Source organism: Ylistrum balloti, unplaced genomic scaffold (assembly GCF_031769215.1).
Source record: "Ylistrum balloti isolate Yb309-2 unplaced genomic scaffold, AGI_CSIRO_Ybal_v1 Utg371432, whole genome shotgun sequence".
NCBI lineage: Eukaryota > Metazoa > Mollusca > Bivalvia > Pectinida > Pectinidae > Ylistrum > Ylistrum balloti.
Window position 1 is genome coordinate 71354 of NW_026782752.1, and position 21560 is coordinate 92913.

General features: G+C 36.2%; 1 protein-coding gene across 1 annotated transcript; it reads right to left on the minus strand.

The window, feature by feature from the left end:
* Positions 1 to 3451: 3451 nt before the first annotated feature.
* Positions 3452 to 7279, minus strand: LOC132562489 (uncharacterized). The gene has a single exon (XM_060227234.1). It carries the CDS (start codon positions 7277 to 7279, stop codon positions 3452 to 3454), a length of 3828 nt encoding a protein of 1275 aa, XP_060083217.1.
* Positions 7280 to 21560: the final 14281 nt, after the last annotated feature.

The window sequence follows — 21560 nt, forward strand, 5'->3', positions numbered from 1 at the left end:
GTTAAGGTTTCTGTGTGTAAGATTTGATTATAACTCTTCCTTCTTTCACAGACAACCTGACTATTAATTGTTCTCTGTATGAGAATTGATTATAACACTACCTTCTTTCACAGACAACCTGGCTGTTATTGCATCTGTGTATTAGATTCTGTGTAGAAAATTTGATAATAACACTACATTCTTTAACTGACGACCTGGCTGTTAATGATTCTGTGTATGAGATTTGATTATAACACTAACTTCTTTCACATACAACCTGAGTATTAATTGTTTTGTGTTTCAGATTTGATTATAAAAATAGCTTCTTTAACAGACAACCTGGCTGTTAATGGTTCTGTATATAAGAATTGATTAAAACGCTAGCTTCATTTTTTAAGACAACCTGGCTTTTAATGGTTCTGTCGTTCAGATTTCATTATCACACTACCTTCTTTCACAGACAACCTGGCTGTTAATGCAACGGTGTATTAGATTGTGTTTAGAAGATTTGATTATAACACTACGTTCTTTCACAGACAACCTGGATGCTAATGGTTCTGTGTATTTTATTCTATGCTTAATATTTGCTTATAACGCTATCGTCTTTCACTGACAACCTATCTGATAATGGCTCTGTGTATAAGATTCTGCGTATAAGATTTGATTAAAACACTACCTTCTTTCACAGACAATCTGACTGTAAATGGTTCTGTGTATTAGATTCTGTGTATGAGATTTAATTATAGCACTCTCTTCTTTCACAGACTACCTGGCTGTTAATTCATCTGTGTATTAGATTCTGTGTAGAAGATTTGATTATAACACTACATTATTTAACTGACGACCTGGCTGTTAATGGTTCTTTGTATCAGATCTGATTATAATACTACCTTCTTTCACAGACAACCTGGCCCTTAATACATCTGTGTATAAGATTTGAGTATAACACTACATTTTTTCACAGACAACTTGGCTATTAATGGTTCTATGTATTAGATTTGATTATATCACTACCTTCTTTCACAGACAACCTGGCTGTTAATGCATCTGTGTATTAGATTCTGTGTGCAAGATTTGATTATAACACTACCTTCTTTCACAGACAACCTGACTATTAAGGGACTTTTCTCTATAGAATTTGATTATAACACTACATTCATTAACTGACAACCTGACTATTAATAGTTCTGTATATCAGAATTGATTAAAACGCTAGCTTCCTTTTGTAAGACAACCTGGCTGTTAATGGTTCTTTGTATCAGATTTAATTGTAACAATACCTTCTTTTATAGACAACTTAGCTCTTAATACATCTGTGTATAAGATTTGATTATAACACTACATTTTTTCACGGACAACCTGACTGTTAATTGGTCTGTGGTTCAGATTTGATTATAACCTTACCTACTTTCACAGACAACCTGGCTGTTAATTCATCTGTGTATTAGATTCTGTGTAAAAGATTTCATTATAACACTACCTTCTATAAATGACAACCTGGCTGTTAATGCATCTGTGTATTAGATTCTGTGTAGAAAATTTAATTATAACACTACAATCTTTAACTGACGACCTGGCTGTTAATGATTCTGTGTATGAGATTTAATTATAGCACTCTCTTCTTTCACAGACTACCTGACTATTAATTGGTCTGTGGTTCAGATTTGATTATAACCTTACCTACTTTCACAGACAACCTGGCTGTTAATGGTTCTGTGGTTCAGATTTGATTATCACACTACCTTCTTTCACAGACAACCTGGCTGTTAATGCATCGGTGTATTAGATTCTGTTTAGAAGATGTGATTATAACACTACGTTCTTTCACAGACAACCTAACTATTAATTGCTCTGTGTTTTAGATTTGATTATAACACTACCTTCTTTAATAGACAGACTGACTATTAAAGGGACTTTGCTTAAAATTTGAATATAACAATACCTTCTTTAGCAAACAGCCTGGCTGTTAATGCATCTGTGTATTAGATTCTGTGTAAAAGATTTGATTATAACACTACCTTCTATAAATGACAACCTGGCTGTTAATGTATCTGTGTATTAGATTCCGTGTAGGAAATCTGATTATCACACTACAATCTTTAACTGACGACCTGGCTGTAAATGAGTCTGTGTGTAAGATTTTATTACAACACTACCTTCTTTCACAGACAAACTGGCTGTTAATTCATCTGTGTATTAGATTCTGTGTAGAAGATTTGATTATAACACTACATTATTTAACTGACGACCTGGCTGTTAATGATTCTGTGTAGAAGATTTCATTATAACACTACCTTCTTGCACAGACAACCTGGCTGTTAATGCATCTGTGTATTAGATTCTGTGTTTAAGATTTGATAATAACACTACATTTTTCCCAAAAACCTGGCTGTTAATGATTCTGTGTATTAGATTCTGTGTGTAAGATTTGATTATAACTCTACATTCTTTCACCGAAAACATGGCCGTTAATGTTTCTGGGTATGAGAGTTCATTATAACAACTCTGGCGCTGTGCGTGCCACAAGCAGAGTAGAGCTCACAGTTATAGATGCCATATCTGTACCGCTATGCTCCTAGGGACGTGTACCCCAATGCCAACCTGTAGTTCCCGTGATTGGCTGACCTTACTGTCTGCTAAGGCCCTGGTGCCGACTCTCACTGATAAAACCGTCGTGGCCTTGATGAGGTAGCTGGTGTCGTTGTGACCGGTGGGAAAAGCACAGTCTGCAATCTGTGCCTGTATATTTTCCTTGTAGTGGTTACATCGGGTAAATAATCCGTAAACAACCCCTGCGGAATTCACGCGACCTCCATGAACTCCCACTCACCTGGTCACACGCACAAGTACGGTCGCTCGACAGGGATAACGAAAATACCGAACGTAGACAACAACATATACATACATACGACGTGACAAATATCCCCCCGTTTCGGAAAAAAGTGTTACACATTTTCTAAACACTTCGGAGTATGGATGGTTCAAATCCGGCTGAGGTAATCAGCACCAACATTGTCCACACCCTTTATCGCTCGGATACGGAATCTGTAGGGCTGAAGTAACAGCGCCCAACGCATTAATCTGGCGTTTGCTGTCCTGGATCTGTTGACATAAGTGAGTGGCTGATGGTCGGTTTCCAGTACAAACTCTCTTCCATACAAGTATGGCTCAAATTTTTGGATCCCCCAGACTATTGCCAAACATTCCCTTTCCACTATGGCATAATTCCGTTCTCTAGGTAGGAGTTTCCTGCTCGCATAGGCAACTGGCAACTTCTGATCTCCGTCCTCTTGCAGGAGAACAGCACCTAAACCAGTGTCGGAAGCATCCGTTCGAAGGATGAAGTCTTCTTCCATATCAGCGAGCTTCAGAACGGGTCCTGCTGTCAGCAACTTCTTCAAAGTATTGAATGCGATGTCATGACTTTCCTCCCAGACGACTTTGTTGGGGTTACCCTTCTTAGTCAGGTCTGTCAAGGGAACGCTGATGGCGGCGAAGTTAGGAATAAACTTTCGATAAAATCCAGCCAATTCTTGCTGGTTGGTGTAGGCGCTTCCGCAATTGCTTTCACTTTCGCCTGCTCCAGTTCTAGTCGTCCTAATCCGACCACATGCCCTAGACACGGTAAGCTTGAAAAAGCTAGCGCGCACTTGTTTGGCTTAGCAGTCAACCCAGCCTCGCGCAGACGTGAAAACAGCTCCTTCAAAACGTCTAAGTGTTCTTCCCATGTGGAGGTGTAAATGAGAATATCATCTATGAAATTCTCAAGATGAGCCATTCCTGCCAATAACTTCCTCATCATGCGACTGAAAGGAGCGTTCACTAGTCCAAACGGCATGACACGGAACTGAAACAATCCCTGTGGCGTTGTGAATGCTGTCATGGGCTTTGCTTTCTCCGTCAACGGCACCTGCCAGTATCCTTTGCTTAGGTCGAGTTTCGAAAAGTAACGAGCACCCGCCAGTCTAGCAAAGATCTCCTCCGTATTCGGCATCGGATCGGCGTCAAAGACTGTCACTCTGTTTAACTTCCTGAAGTCGATGCAGAAGCGGTTGGTGCCGTCCTTCTTTTTGACGATCACAACAGGTGCTGAATAAGGCGATGAAGAAGGCTCGATGACTCCCATTTTCAACATCTTGTCCACCTCTGCTGTTATGACTTTCGTGGTGTTGAATGGTATTGGATAAGGCTTAACACGCACCGGCTCAGGAGTTGTAGTCGTGATGTCATGTTCGATAAGGACTGTCCTTCCCGGTTGATCTGTAAGCACGTCCTTATATCCCTCCAGTAAATCTTTCACCTCCCTTTTCTGTTCTTCAGGTAATTCCTGAGATATGCCTACATCCTGTATTCCCCCTTTTCCTCTGTCACACGGAAGAGTCTCTAACACGTGGCTAAGACCTTCTTCTTTACATTCTTCTTCCTCAATGACCATGGACAGGACACAAGCCAGAACTCCTTCGGACGTCACTGCGTTTGAGTCTTCCCGGCTCTTTTGTTCTTCATACTTCTTCAGAAGGTTGATGTGGAGTACCTTGATCTTTCCATCACGGTCAACACGATAGTCTGACGGACCCACCTTCTCAATCACGGCATAAGGTCCTCTCCACTGCAATAGAAGCTTGTTGGCCTTTGTCGGTAAGAGTACCAAAACCTTGTCACCCGCTTTCAGGTTTCTTTGTCTCGCTCTTCGGTTGAAGTGCCTCTTCTGTTTGACTTTTGCATCTTTAAGTTGCTCCGATGCCAGTCGACAAGTTTCCTCCACTCTCTCTCGTAAATCCATCACGTACTGATAGGTAGTTTTCACTTCCTCATCTGGAATATCCTTGGTCATCAGTTCTCTCAGAATCATCATAGGCCCTCTTACTGCTCTCCCGTACAGCAACTCAAAGGGTGAAAATCCAAGTGATTCTTGAGGAACCTCTCGATAGGCGAATAGCAGAGGGTTGATAAACCGATCCCAATCCTTCGGCCGTTCAGCAGTGATCTTGCGCAACATTTGCTTCAGGGTACCATTAAACCTCTCCACCAAGCCGTTGCACATGGGATGATACGGCGTAGTAGTCAGTTGTCTGATAGACAACAGCCGGCTTACCTCTCTCATCATCTCCGATGTAAACTGCGCCCCCTGGTCACTGAGCATCTCTGAAGGAATCCCTACTCGGCTGAAAATATCGATGAGCGCCTCAGCTACTCTCTCCGTCTCAATGCTCTTCAGTGCGACTGCTTCGGGGTATCGAGTGGCATAATCCACGACCGTCAAAATAAATCGGTTCCCTCGGTCTGTAGCTGGTTCCAGTGGTCCAATAAGATCCACAGCGATCCTCTTAAATGGAGTGTCAATAAGAGGCATGTCACCAAGTGGAGCCTTCGGCACCCTCCCCTTCGGAAATGTTCTCTGGCATATGTCGCAGGATCTACAAAACCGAATAACTTCCGCTTGAATACCAGGCCAGAAGAACTCCGATAGAACTCTGTTGGTAGTCTTCTTAGCTGCCAAGTGTCCCGACATCATGGAGTCATGTGCCAATCTCATCACTATATCGCGATACTTTGCCGGAACAACCAGCTGACGAAAGGTCATACCATTTCTCACCCTTGGGCTATGGAACTTACGGTACATGATCCCTTTCTGATAAAAGATGGTGGAAGATCCTCCATCATCTCGCTCGTATATTTCTCCTTTAGCCGCCAGTTTCCTAAACTTCTCCAAAGACGGATCTTTCTGTTGCTCCTCCTTCAAATCCACAACACTTCCAATGTCTGTAACAAGATCCAGCACCTTCAGTGGTTTGTATGGTTGATCCTTCTTCTTTGACTGCGCACGTGTCACCACCGCTTGAACGTCAGGTTCCCTCATCTTCCAGTTCTGGTCAGGTTGGTTGGGAGGTAATGCTCCAGGAATGTTTCCAATGATAAGATCGTACAGTGGAGTCTCCAGAGCCCAGGCTTCGGTTGTTCCTTTGTAGTACGGGGAATCCACCTCCACTGTAACCACAGGTGTCTGTAATTTCGAACCATCGACGAACGTACATACTTGAACTCTGTCTGTGAAACATCCTTCGTCAACGAGACATTTCCTTACCACAACACCGCTACATCCAGTGTCACGTAGCACCGTCACGCTGTGGTCCCCAATATATCCTTTCTTCACAGGCATGGCTGTAGGTTGAGAACTCCTCACATCACAAGACACACTCAAAGTCGCAGAATCATTTTTTTGGCTGGATGACCCTGTTCTTGACTTTCTTCCTTTATTCCTACTCTCATCGCTATCCTTCTCTTTCCTATGCTGCTGGTCAACTAGAGCAGCAACCTTACTCCCAGAAGCATTCTTCTTGGCACGGCATTCATAAGATATATGTCCAAGCTTACCACAGTTGTAGCATTTCTTATCCTTCGTTGGAGCTCTTGACACAGGCGCCTCAGTTGTTCCGGAACTATGTGGCTTACTAGTACCCGTCTTCTGGCCTTTAGAAATCACCTGGTTTGCCCTGGTTCCTCTTGCTTCCACGAACTGGTCTGCTAATCTCGCCATGTCGATGATTGATGTTGGTGACCTCTCCTTCAGGAAAAGAGAAAGATCCTGTCCACAGCAGTGGATGAATTGGTCCCTCAGCATAAGATCTCTCAACTGTTCGTATGTCTTACCAGTCTTACTCAATTCCACCCAGCGTTCAACATAATTCTGTAAGCGTGAGGCAAACTGCGAGAATGTCTCTCCTCCTTCAGGTCTGGCTGTCCGGAATAATTTCCTGAAACCTTCTTCGGTCTTTTCGAACCTTTGCAAAAGTGCCTTCCCCAACTCCTCATAGTCTAAAGCCTTGTCAACCGGTAGACGAGAAAACACTTCCAGAGCTTTTCCCTTCAACAATGCACTGAGGTTCGCTCCCCACTGGCTATGTTCCCACTTCTGCGCCCTAGCATAGAGTTCAAACCTCTGGAGGTAGGCGTCCATATTATCTCGTGTCTCATCGAATGCTGGCAATTTCGGACCTCTTCGAACAGCAGTTTCCCTGTCGGAATGGACACTTGTGTTCTCGCCACCTTCTGCTCGTAGGAGTTCCAATTTCCTCTGGTGTTCTTTCTCTTGCTGAACTTCCGCTCTCGCATCCCTCTCTGCTTCAAGCTTAGCCTGTTCCAGAATGACGTTCTTCTGCTCTAATTCCATCCGAAAAGCACGTTCTTTCTCCCGTTCCTCTCTGGCTTGGGCTTGCTGATCTCGGACAAAGTCCTGTAACTGCTCCCCTTCATAGTGCAAGTCCTTTCCAAAAGCAATAAGTTCTTGTAATGTAGACATACTGAAAGATAAATGAGCTACAAACACACCTGCCAAACAGATTCCAAATAACAAGACAACACAAATAACACAGGAAACAAAACAAGGAGACACCATGCATATATACTCACCACGGCTTGAGATCAGTCCACATGCTGTTGTTCATCTGGAATTTCCCCTGGTTGCTTACCTGTGCGATCCATCTGAAACGTTCTTGTGACGAAAGAAAACGGATAAGAAACAAGAAAAGAGTAAAAGAGACGCAAACAGAAACAGGTCAGAAAAATAAATATCTGATAAACTACCTCACCTGAAATACCTGTTTACAACCTTAAATTCAATTCCCAAATAGCAACACGTCAGTCATCCCACCGCTGCCACCAAATTTGTAACGTAGGACGAGCGGCGAGAAGCTATCAGGAAAATGAAACACAATACCATTATAAAGATTAACAATTTATTTACAACATGAACGTAAACAAAGCACACTCACACATTCCCTCAGATTCACACAAAAGATTACAGTTCAGTGTTACACAAAGTCTCTGTTGATCACCCCTCAACGGTCCTTCACACCAGGAATGAAAAGTTCAAGAAAACCCCCAAATCCTGGATTCAATGGAGACAGAGGATTCCTATCCAGACAACTGACGAACTACTACCGCAGTAGTACTCTGGCGCTGTGCGTGCCACACAAAATCTCAAGCAGAGTAGAGCTCACAGTTATAGATGCCATATCTGTACCGCTATGCTCCTAGGGACGTGTACCCCAATGCCAACCTGTAGTTCCCGTGATTGGCTGACCTTACTGTCTGCTAAGGCCCTGGTGCCGACTCTCACTGATAAAACCGTCGTGGCCTTGATGAGGTAGCTGGTGTCGTTGTGACCGGTGGGAAAAGCACAGTCTGCAATCTGTGCCTGTATATTTTCCTTGTAGTGGTTACATCGGGTAAATAATCCGTAAACAACCCCTGCGGAATTCACGCGACCTCCATGAACTCCCACTCACCTGGTCACACGCACAAGTACGGTCGCTCGACAGGGATAACGAAAATACCGAACGTAGACAACAACATATACATAGATACGACGTGACAAACACTACCTTCTTTCACAGACAACCTCACTATTAATTGTTCTCTGTATCAGAATTGATTATAACACTACCTTCTTTCACAGACAACCTCACTATTAATTGTTCTGTGTTTCAGATTAGATTATAACACTACCTTCTTTCACAGACAGACTGACTATTAAAGGGACTTTGCTTAGAATTTGATTATAACACTACATTCTTTCACTGACAACCTGACTGTTAATGGTTCCGTGTATCAGATTTGATTATAACACTTCCTTCTTTCACAGACAAACTGGCTGTTAATGCATCTGTGTATTAGATTCTGTTTAGAAGATGTGATTATAACACTACGTTCTTTCACAGACAACCTAACTGTTAATGATTATGTGTATAAGATTGGATTATAACAATATCTTCTTTCATAGACAACCTGACTATTAATTGTTCTGTCTTTTAGATCTGATTATAACACTCCTTTTTTCACAGATAACCTGGCTGTTAATTCATTTGTGTATATGATTTCATTAGAACACTACCTTCTTTCACAGACGACCTGGCTGTTAATACTTCTGTGTATAAGATTTGATTATAATACTACCTTCTTTCACAGACAACCTCACTATTAATTGTTCTCTGTATCAGAATTGATTATAACAATACCTTCTTTCACGGACAACCTGACTATTAATTGGTCTGTGGTTCAGATTTGATTGTAACAATACCTTCTTTTATAGACAACTTAGCTCTTAATACATCTGTGTATAAGATTTGAGTATAACACTACATTCTTTCACAGACAAACTGGCTGTTAATGCATCTGTGTATTAGATTCTGTGTAGAAGATTTGATTATAACACTACCTTCTTTCACAGACAGACTGACTATTAAAGGGACTTTGCTTAGAATTTGATTATAACAATACCTTCTTTAACAGACAACCTGGCTGTTAATGATTCTGTATATAAGAATTGATTAAAACGCTAGCTTCCTTTTGTAAGACAACCTGGCTGTTAATGGTTCTTTGTATCAGATTTAATTGTAACAATACCTTCTTTTATAGACAACCTAGCTCTTCATACATCTGTGTATAAGATTTGATTATAACACTACGTTTTTTCACTGACAACCTGACTGTTAATGGTTCCGTGTATCAGATCTGATTATAACACTACATTCTTTCACAGACAACCTGGCTGTTATTGCATCTGTGTATAAGATTCGGTGTATAAGAATTGATTATAACACTACATTCTTTCACAGACAACCTGGCTGTTAATGCATCTGTGTATTAGATTCTGTGTAGAAGATTTGATTATAACACTACAATCTTTAACTGATAACCTGGCTGTTAATGATTTTGTGTATGAGATTTGATTATAACACTACCTTCTTTCACAGACAACCTGACTATTAATTGCTCTGTGTTTTAGATTTGATTATAACACTACCTTCTTTCACAGACAGACTGACTATTAAAGGGACTTTGCTTAAAATTTGAATATAACAATACCTTCTTTAGCAAACAGCCTGGCTGTTAATGCATCTGTGTATTAGATTCTGTGTATAAGATTTGATTATAACACTACCTTCTTGCACAGACAACCTGGCTGTTAATGCATCTGTGTATTAGATTCTTTGTGCAAGATTTGATTATAACACTGCCTTCTTGCACAGACAACCTGGCTGTTAATGCATCTGTGTATTAGATTCTGTGTTTAAGATTTGATAATAACACTACATTTTTCCCAAAAACCTGGCTGTTAATGATTCTGTGTATTAGATTCTGTGTGTAAGATTTGATTATAACTCTACATTCTTTCACCGAAAACATGGCCGTTAAGGTTTCTGTGTGTAAGATTTGATTATAACACTACCTTCTTTCACAGACAACCTCACTATTAAAGGGACTTTGCTTAGAATTTGATTATAACACTACATTCTTTCACTGACAACCTGACCGTTCATGGTTCCGTATATCAGATTAGATTATAACACTACATTCTTTCACAGACAGCCTGGCTGTTAATGGTTTTTTCCTTAAAATTTCATTATAACAATACCTTCTTTCGAAGACAACCTGGCTGTTAATGCATCTGTGTATTAGATTCTGTGTAGAAGATTTGATTATAACACTACCTTCTTTCACAGACAACCTGGCTGTTAATGCATCTGTGTATTAGATTCTGTGTAGAAGATTTGATTATAACACTATCTTCTTTAACTGACGAACTCGCTGTTAATGATTCTGTGTGTAAGATTTTATTATAACACTACCTTCTTTCACAGACAACCTGACTGTTAATAGTTCTGTGCTTAAAATCTGATTATAACACTAACTTCTTTCACGGACAAACTGGCCGTTAATGGTTCTGTGTATAATACCACCATCATCGCCAATACAAAAAGCGAGTATTTCCTTGGAGATGCGACTTCCTTGTCCATCAGAAGAAAGTATCACCAACAATCCACTACAATCATCTGCCACAAAACAAAACTTCAACTTTGCAATAGATTGCCGATTTTATAAATGTACAGAAAAATTACCGAGATTGACAAAGCTTCAACTAAGAAGAAAACTAATGATGTAAGAGTTTTTGTCACCCTGAAAGATGTAAAATTCATCTGGCTGCATCCTGTTTTACGTTTCCTCAGGAGTTTGATACTAATTTACTTCAAGAGAAACTTGCGTTGTGTTATAACAAATGATAAAACCACATTTTTCCAATTAAAACTTTAACAAGGAATGGGTTAAGTAAGTTGTATACATAAAAATTAATCAACATCACGAATTTAAGATGGGTTGCAATATATATAATACATATACTTAATATGTCTGTTCAAAGCTATCGTTTATTGTTTTGTAGCTTATTAGAGTTAATCTTATACTTTTATGTATATTAAAAAAAAGAAGTTTAAAACGATACAAAATTCTATCATGAATATTCCCAAAAAACGAATGGCTTTGTGATCATGATAATCTATATAACGGGGATGCAGAAGCGTGGCGTGTATATTTTCCTGACTGGAGTTTCGTGTGTCCGAAGAAGTTTACCCCAGTAAAACTCCCTCAATACTTGTATTATGAAGACCGTTTCTGTGTGACTCCAGCTCCGTTCACAGATTTCCAGTATCCTAGCGTGATTTGTCAGTAAGTTATACTTATAAAGTTACTAATAACATTAATTTATAATCCGTAATGATAATTCCGATTACACTGATTGATAAAACTAACCGATAACATTACTTGATGACTTTGACAGATTACATTGATTGATAAAACTAACCGATAACATTACTTGATGACTTTGACAGATTACATTGATTGATAAAACTAACCGATAACATTACTTGATGACTTTGACAGATTACATTGATTGATAAAACTAACCGATAACATTACTTGATGACTTTAACTGATTACACTAATAAATAAAACTAACCGATAACATTGCTTGATGACTTTAACTGATTACACTAATAAATAAAACTAACCGATAACATTACTTGATGACTGATTACACTAATTAATAAAACTAACCGATAACATTACTTGATGACTTTGACAGATTACATTGATTGATAAAACTAACCGATAACATTACTTGATGACTTTAACTGATTACACTAATAAATAAAACTTACCGATAACATTACTTGATGACTGATTACACTAATAAATAAAACTAACCGATAACATTACTTGATGACTTTAACTGATTACACTAATAAATAAAACTAACCGATAACATTACTTGATGACTTTGACAGATTACATTGATTGATAAAACTAACCGATAACATTACTTGATGACTGATTACACTAATAAATAAAACTAACCGATAACATTACTTGACGACTTTCACAGATTACATTGATTGATAAAACTAACCGATAACATTGCTTGATGACTTTAACTGATTACACTAATAAATAAAACTAACCGATAACATTACTTGATGACTTTGACAGATTACATTGATTGATAAAACTAACCGATAACATTACTTGATGACTTTAACTGATTACACTAATAAATAAAACTTACCGATAACATTACTTGATGACTGATTACACTAATAAATAAAACTAACCGATAACATTACTTGATGACTTTAACTGATTACACTAATAAATAAAACTAACCGATAACATTACTTGATGACTTTGACAGATTACATTGATTGATAAAACTAACCGATAACATTACTTGATGACTGATTACACTAATAAATAAAACTAACCGATAACATTACTTGACGACTTTCACAGATTACATTGATTGATAAAACTAACCGATAACATTACTTGATGACTTTAACTGATTACACTAATAAATAAAACTAACCGATAACATTACTTGATGACTTTGACAGATTACATTGATTGATTAAACTAACCGATAACATTACTTGACGACTTTCACAGATTACATTGATTGATAAAACTAACCGATAACATTACTTGATGACTTTAACAGATTACACTGATTGATAAAACTAACCGATAACATTACTTGATGACTGATTACACTAATAAATAAAACTAACCGATAACATTACTTGATGACTGATTACACTAATAAATAAAACTAACCGATAACATTACTTGATGACTGATTACACTAATAAATAAAACTAACCGATAACATTACTTGATGACTTTAACAGATTACACTGATTGATAAAACTAACCGATAACATTACTTGATGACTGATTACACTAATTAATAAAACTAACCGATAACATTACTTGATGACTGATTACACTAATTAATAAAACTAACCGATAACATTACTTGATGACTGATTACACTAATTAATAAAACTAACCGATAACATTACTTGATGACTGATTACACTAATTAATAAAACTAACCGATAACATTACTTGATGACTGATTACACTAATTAATAAAACTAACCGATAACATTACTTGATGACTGATTACACTAATTAATAAAACTAACCGATAACATTACTTGATGACTGATTACACTAATTAATAAAACTAACCGATAACATTACTTGATGACTGATTACACTAATTAATAAAACTAACCGATAACATTACTTGATGACTGATTACACTAATTAATAAAACTAACCGATAACATTACTTGATGACTGATTACACTAATTAATAAAACTAACCGATAACATTACTTGATGACTTTGACAGAGCCTTGGACATAGGTTTGAATTTAAAGACCTACTTTTGTTTAGTAGATAAGATCTTTCTATAGATCTACACTCCCATGTGTTTAGATATGTGAAATATTTCATCAAATCCAGCATTACGTTTTGAAAGATGTTTTGATGTTGTATAAACTTGAGTCTGATTTTATACATAAATATATATACCTTTTTTATTGCCTATTTCATTGTTATATTTGTAAAATGTATGATGAACCAATCCCTCAAATTAATGTTGACAATAAAATCGGTTTAAAGTTGTGATACGATATTATGTGTCGAGAACGCCTATTTTTACAAACAATTAATAAAAAACAAAGTTGTTTTATCAGTAGAACATGTAGACTTTGTTCATACTTGCCGCTTGTTACGATGCGTTAGTTATATACAAGTCCTATGTTAACTAGTGTTAATGTCACACACCTAGATCACACGCAATGTTGAGATAATGGTGCTAAACAAACATAAAACACAAAACGAAAAAAAAAAAGATGAAAATGGACTACCTTTCCATTGTAATGATTTCGATACAGTCTGTTGATCTCCTGTTCTTTTTTCAGGAGAAAGAGTTCGTACACACGGCGGTTGCCGTGGGACTAGTTTAAGTGTGTACGGGTTGGTAAAATGGTATACACAATTGCGGTGTTCTGTCTCACAAAGAATCGATGGAGAGTCTATAACATGCCACTCAAAACATGGCGATACTGTAATTGTAAACACATCAAGTGTCGTGTCTGGTTCTGAGTTGTATGATTATAACTTCATGTAACATGGTCTTCCGACGTTGAACGCTCTCCATTATTATGCCTGCTTGACCTTATGACAACATGCAAGAGGTTGAGGAAATAAATGGGTCTTTATACTCTGTGTACATTGTTTTCATTTTAATTGCAACGTAAATATGGTGGTGGTTATTTAAATGGAATTTGCTGAGACTACCTTGCTAAATAATCTATCACAACATAAAACTTTTTTTTTCAAATATATCTGGTGGGAAAGATGTAGATCCATCTACAATAGGTACAACAATTGTAACATGTCTATCCAAGTGAGAACGATAACATTGTTATTGGTTAGCCTTTATCAGCTCCACAATAATGGTAATGATAGAAAGGAGACATTCAAGAATACCACTACACCCGATACACACCAGCCATATATACCTCGACAGTGATACTTGCTTGTACCAATCTGTCCTCCCATAATTCTATAGAGCAATGGATGTCTCCGTGCCCCGTCTTCTTAAGAAGAAATCAGAGGAATCTTCTGCACCTAAACCTTTTTATACAGATAATATCGTGAAGATCTTCCTTAGATGCAATGTGAATTTCAAGGTGTTTGTTAATTCCGTGAGGAAAGAGACCTTGCTTCATTGGATCCATTGTCAGAATGGATCAAACTAATTCAGTGAATCCTTATTTTATAATTTTGCCGCTTCAAATCAAAGCAATTCACAAGTCTGTTATTCCAAAATCCCGATGTCCAGACCACACTTTAACTTTGAATGAAAGATATCCGAATGTGTCTGCACACAAGGCAACTAATAGTTATCTTTACTTTAGCTGTTTACAAAAACAACTTAGTTTGCCTGATAATCAATTAAGTTAATCTACGCATTACCCAATCTGTATAAAGTCGAAATAATTGCTAACCATTATTAAGTGTTATAATACTTCAGGTGCCTAGACAAGGATAATATTACTACCTACCTCGTTTATGTTGAATTCCTAAACTTTATATACACACACAAAATCTTATTTTAGTACCATTTCAGTATTATCAAATCAGGATCAGAATGCCACTTGAGAGGTGGAAAAAGGGTATGTGAATTTTGATGAACATTAAAAAGCTTTTGATCAAACTTGGACTATCAGAACATTTGTGTTTTCACTCTGTTCACTACCACATCCCATCCAAACCTAAAAGTTTATTAAAAGAGAACCTTCATTTTCTGGTTAACCGACCTTTAGGAATGGTGAAGAGTGGCACATGTACATTTCGTAAACATAACGTCTAAAGTCAATGTGATATATGATAAGGATGAACTCTGATATCTCAATGATATAGATTTTGCTTGTAAGTAAGATCGTGTGAATGGTCTGATATCTCAATGATATAGATTTTGTTTGTAGGTAAGATCATGAGAATGGTCTGAAATCTTGATGATATAGATTTTGTTTGTAGGTAAGATCGTGAGAATGGTCTGAAATCTTAATGACATCGTTTTGTTAGTAGGTAAGATTGTGAGAATGGTCTGATATCTCAATGATATAGATTTCGTTTGTAGGTAAGATCGTGAGAATGGTCTGATATCTTGATGATATAGATTTTTGTTTGTAGGTAAGATCGTGAGAATGGTCTGATATCTCAATGATATAGATTTTGTTTGTAGGTAAGATCGTGAGAATGGTCTGATATCTCAATGATATAGATTTTGTTTGTAGGTAAGATCGTGAGAATGGTCTGATATCTTGATGATTTAGATTTTTGTTCGTAGGTAAGATCGTGAGAATTGTCTGAAATCTTAATGACATATCGTTTTGTTAGTAGATAAGATCGTGAGAATGGTATGATATCTTGATGATATAGATTTTGTTTGTAGGTAAGATCGTGAGAATGGTCTGATATCTTGATGATATAGATTTTGTTTGTAGGTAAGATCGTGAGAATTGTCTGAAATCTTAATGACATATCGTTTTGTTAGTAGATAAGATCGTGAGAATGGTATGATATCTTGATGATATAGATTTTGTTTGTAGGTAAGATCGTGAGAATGGTCTGATATCTTGATGATATAGATTTTGTTTGTAGGTAAGATCGTGAGAATGGTCTGATATCTTGATGATATAGATTTTGTTTGTAGGTAAGATCGTGAGAATGGTCTGATATCTTGGTGATATAGATTTTGTTTGTAGGTAAGATCGTGAGAATGGTCTGATATCTTGATGATATAGATTTTGTTCGTAGGTAAGATCGTGAGATTGGTCTGATATCTTGATGATGTAGATTTGTGTTTGTAGGTAAGATCGTGAGAATTGTATGAAATATTAATGACATATCGTTTTGTTAGTAGGTAAGATCGTGAGAATGGTCTGATATCTTGATGATATAGATTTTGTTCGTAGGTAAGATCGTGAGATTGGTCTGATATCTTGATGATGTGGATTTGTGTTTGTAGGTAAGATCGTGAGAATTGTATGAAATATTAATGACATATCGTTTTGTTAGTAGGTAAGATCGTGAGAATGGTCTGATATCTTGATGATATAGATTTTATTTGTAGGTAAGATCGTGAGAATGGTCTGATATTTTGATGATATAGATTTTGTTTGTAGGTAAGATCGTGAGAATTGTCTGATATCTTGATGATATAGATTTTATTTGTAGGTAAGATCGTGAGAATTGTCTGATATCTTGATGATATAGATTTTGTTTGTAGGTAAGATCGTGAGAATGGTCTGATATCTTAATGATAAAATCGTTTTTTTAGTAGGTAAGATCGTGAGAATGGTCTGATATCTTGATGATATAGATTTGGTTTGTAGGTAAGATCGTGAGAATTGTTTGATATCTTGATGATATAGATTTTATTTGTAGGTAAGATCGTGAGAATGGTCTGATATCTTGATGATATAGATTTTATTTGTAGGTAAGATCGTGAGAATGGTCTGATATCATGATGAAATATCGTTTTGTTTGTAGGTAAGATCGTGATAATGGTCTGATATCTTGATGATATAGATTTTATTTGTAGGTAAGATCGTGAGAATGGTCTGATATCTTGATGATATAGATTTTATTTGTAGGTAAGATCGCGAGAATGGTCTGATATCTTGATGATATAGATTTTGTTTGTAGGTAAGATCGTGAGAATGGTCTGAAATCTTGATGATATAGATTTTTGTATGTTGGTAAGATCGTGAGAATGGTTTGATATCTCAATGATATAGATTTTGTTAATAGGTAAGATCGTGAGAATTGTCTGATATCTTGATGATAAAGATTATTGTTTGTAGGTAAGATCGTGAGAATGGTCTGATATCTTGATGATATAGATTTTATTTGTAGGTAAGATCGTGAGAATGGTCTGATATTTTGATGATATAGATTTTTGTATGTTGGTAAGATCGTGAGAATGGTTTGATATCTCAATGATATAGATTTTGTTAGTAGGTAAGATCGTGAGAATTGTCTGATATCTTGATGATATCGATTATTGTTTGTAGGTAAGATCGTGAGAATGGTCTGATATCTTGATGATATAGATTTTTGTATGTTGGTAAGATCGTGAGAATGGTTTGATATCTCAATGATATAGATTTTGTTAGTAGGTAAGATCGTGAGAATGGTCTGATATCTTGATGATATAGACTTTGTTAGTAGGTAAGATCGTGAGAATTGTCTGATATCTTGATGATATAGATTTTTGTTTGTAGGTAAGATCGTGAGAATTGTCTGATATCTTGATGATATAGATTTTTGTTTGTAGGTAAGATCGCGAGAATGGTCTGATATCTTGATGATATAGATTTTGTTAGTAGGTAAGATCGTGAGAATGGTCTGATATCTTGATGATATAGACTTTGTTAGTAGGTAAGATCGTGAGAATTGTCTGATATCTTGATGATATAGATTTTTGTTTGTAGGTAAGATCGTGAGAATTGTCTGATATCTTGATGATATAGATTTTTGTTTGTAGGTAAGATCGTGAGAATGGTTTGATATCTCAATGATATAGATTTTATTTGTAGGTAAGATCGCGAGAATGGTCTGATATCTTGATGATATAGATTTTTGTTTGTAGGTAAGATCGTGAGAATGGTCTGATATCTTGATGATATAGATTTTTGTTTGTAGGTAAGATCGTGAGAATGGTCTGATATCTTGATGATATAGATTTTGTTTCTAGGTAAGATCGTGAGAATGGTCTGATATCTTACTGATATATCGTTTTGTTAGTAGGTAAGATCGTAAGAATGGTCTGATATCTTGATGATATAGATTTTGTTTCTAGGTAAGATCGTGAGAATGGTCTGATATCATGATGAAATATCGTTTTGTTCGTAGGTAAGATCGTGATAATGGTCTGATATCTTGTTGATATAGATTTTTGATTGTAGGTAAGATCGTGAGAATGGTCTGATATCTTGATGATATAGATTTTTGTTAGTAGGTAAGATCGTGAGAATGGTCTGATATCTTGATGATATAGATTTTGTTTCTAGGTAAGATCGTGAGAATGGTCTGATATCATGATGAAATATCGTTTTGTTCGTAGGTAAGATCGTGAAAATAGTCTGATATCTTGGTGATATAGATTTCTGTTTGTAGGTAAGATCGTGAGAATGGTCTGATATCTTGATGATATAGATTTTTGTTTGTAGGTAAGATCGTGAGAATGGTCTGATATCTTGATGATATAGATTTTTGTTTGTAGGTAAGATCGTGAGAATGGTCTGATATCTTGATAAAGATTTTTGTTCGTAGGTAATATCGTGAGAATGGTCTGATATCTTGATGAAATATCGTTTTCTTCGTAGGTAAGATCGTGATAATGGTCTGATATCTTGATGATATAGATTTTGTTTGTAGGTAAGATCGTGAGAATGGTCTGATATCTTGATGAAATATCGTTTTATTTGTAGGTAAGATCGTGAGAATGGTCTGATATCTCAATGATATTGATTTTGTTTGTAGGTAAGATAGTGAAAATGGTCTGATATCTTGATGATATAGATTTTGTTTGTAGGTAAGATCGTGAGAATGGTCTGATATCTTGATATAGATTTTTGTTCGTAGGTAAGAACGTGAGAATTGTCTGAAATCTTAATGACATATCGTTTTGTTAGTAGGTAAGATCGTGAGAATGGTCTGAAATCTTGATGATATAGATTTTGTTTGTAGGTAAGATCGTGAGAATGGTCTTATATCTTAATGATATATCGTTTTTTTGTAGATAAGATCGTGAGAATGGTCTGATAGCTTGATGATATAGATTTTATTTGTAGGTAAGATCGTGAGAATGGTCTGGTATCTTGATGATATAGACTTTATTTGTTGGTAATTTCGTGTGAATGGTCTGATATCATCATGATATAGATTTTGTTTGTAGGTAAGATCGTGAGAATGGTCCGATATCTTGATGAAATATCGTTTTGTTTGTAAGCAAGATTGTGATAATGGTCTGATATTTTGATTACATAGATTTTTATTTGTAGGTAGGATCGTGAGAATGGTCTGATATCTTGATGAAATATCGTTTTGTTTGTAGGTAAGATTGTGATAATGGTCTGATATCTTGATGAAATATCGTTTTATTTGTAGGTAAGATCGTGAGAATGGTCTGATATCTCAATGATATTGATTTTGTTTGTAGGTAAGATAGTGAAAATGGTCTGATATCTTGATGATATAGATTTTGTTTGTAGGTAAGATCGTGAGAATGGTCTGATATCTTGATATAGATTTTTGTTCGTAGGTAAGAACGTGAGAATGGTCTGAAATCTTGATGATATAGATTTTGTTTGTAGGTAAGATCGTGAGAATGGTCTGAAATCTTGATGATATAGATTTTGTTTGTAGGTAAGATCGTGAGAATGGTCTTATATCTTAATGATATATCGTTTTTTTGTAGATAAGATCGTGAGAATGGTCTGATAGCTTGATGATATAGATTTTATTTGTAGGTAAGATCGTGAGAATGGTCTGGTATCTTGATGATATAGACTTTATTTGTTGGTAATTTCGTGTGAATGGTCTGATATCATCATGATATAGATTTTGTTTGTAGGTAAGATCGTGAGAATGGTCTGATATCTTGATGAAATATCGTTTTGTTTGTAAGTAAGATTGTGATAATGGTCTGATATTTTGATTACATAGATTTTTATTTGTAGGTAGGATCGTGAGAATGGTCTGATATCTTGATGAAATATCGTTTTGTTTGTAGGTAAGATGGTCTGATATCTTGATATAGATTTTTGTTCGTAGGAAAGATCGTGAGAATTGTCTGAAATCTTAATGACATATCGTTTTGTTAGTAGGTAAGATCGGGAGAATGGTCTGAAATCTTGATGATATAGATTTTGTTTGTAAGTAAGATCGTGAGAAAGGTCTGATATCTTAATGATATATCGTTTTTTTAGTAGGTAAAATCGTGAGAATGGTCTGATATCTTGATGATATAGATTTTGTTTGTAGGTAAGATCGTGAGAATGGTCTGAAATCTTGATGATATAGATTTTGTTTGTAGGTAAGATCGTGAGAATGGTCTGATATCTTGATGATATAGACTTTATTTGTTGGTAATTTCGTGTGAATGGTCTGATATCATCATGATATAGATTTTGTTTGTAGGTAAGATCGTGAGAATGGTCTGATATCTTGATGATAAAGATTTTGTTTGTAGGTAAGATCGTGAGAATGGTCTGATATCTTGATGATAAAGATTTTTGATCGTAGGTAAGATCGTGAGAATGGTCTGATATCTTGATGATAAAGATTTTTGTTCGTAGGTAAGATCGTGACAATGATCTGATATCTGGGTGAAATATCGTTTTGTTCGTAGGTAAGATCGTGAGAATGGTCTGATATCTTGATGATATAGATTTTTGTATGTTGGTAAGATCGTGAGAATGGTTTGATATCTCAATGATATAGATTTTGTTAGTAGGTAAGATCGTGAGAATTGTCTGATATCTTGATGATATAGATTATTGTTTGTAGGTAAGATCGTGAGAATGGTCTGATATCTTGATGATATAGATTTTTTGTATGTTGGTAAGATCGTGAGAATGGTTTGATATCTCAATGATATAGATTTTGTTAGTAGGTAAGATCGTGCGAATGGTCTGATATCTTGATGATATAGATTTTGTTAGTAGGTAAGATCGTGAGAATTGTCTGATATCTTGATGATATAGATTTTTGTTTGTAGGTAAGATCGTGAGAATGGTCTGATATCTTGATGATAAAGATTTTGTTAGTAGGTAAGATCGTGAGAATGGTCTGATATCTTGATGATATAGATT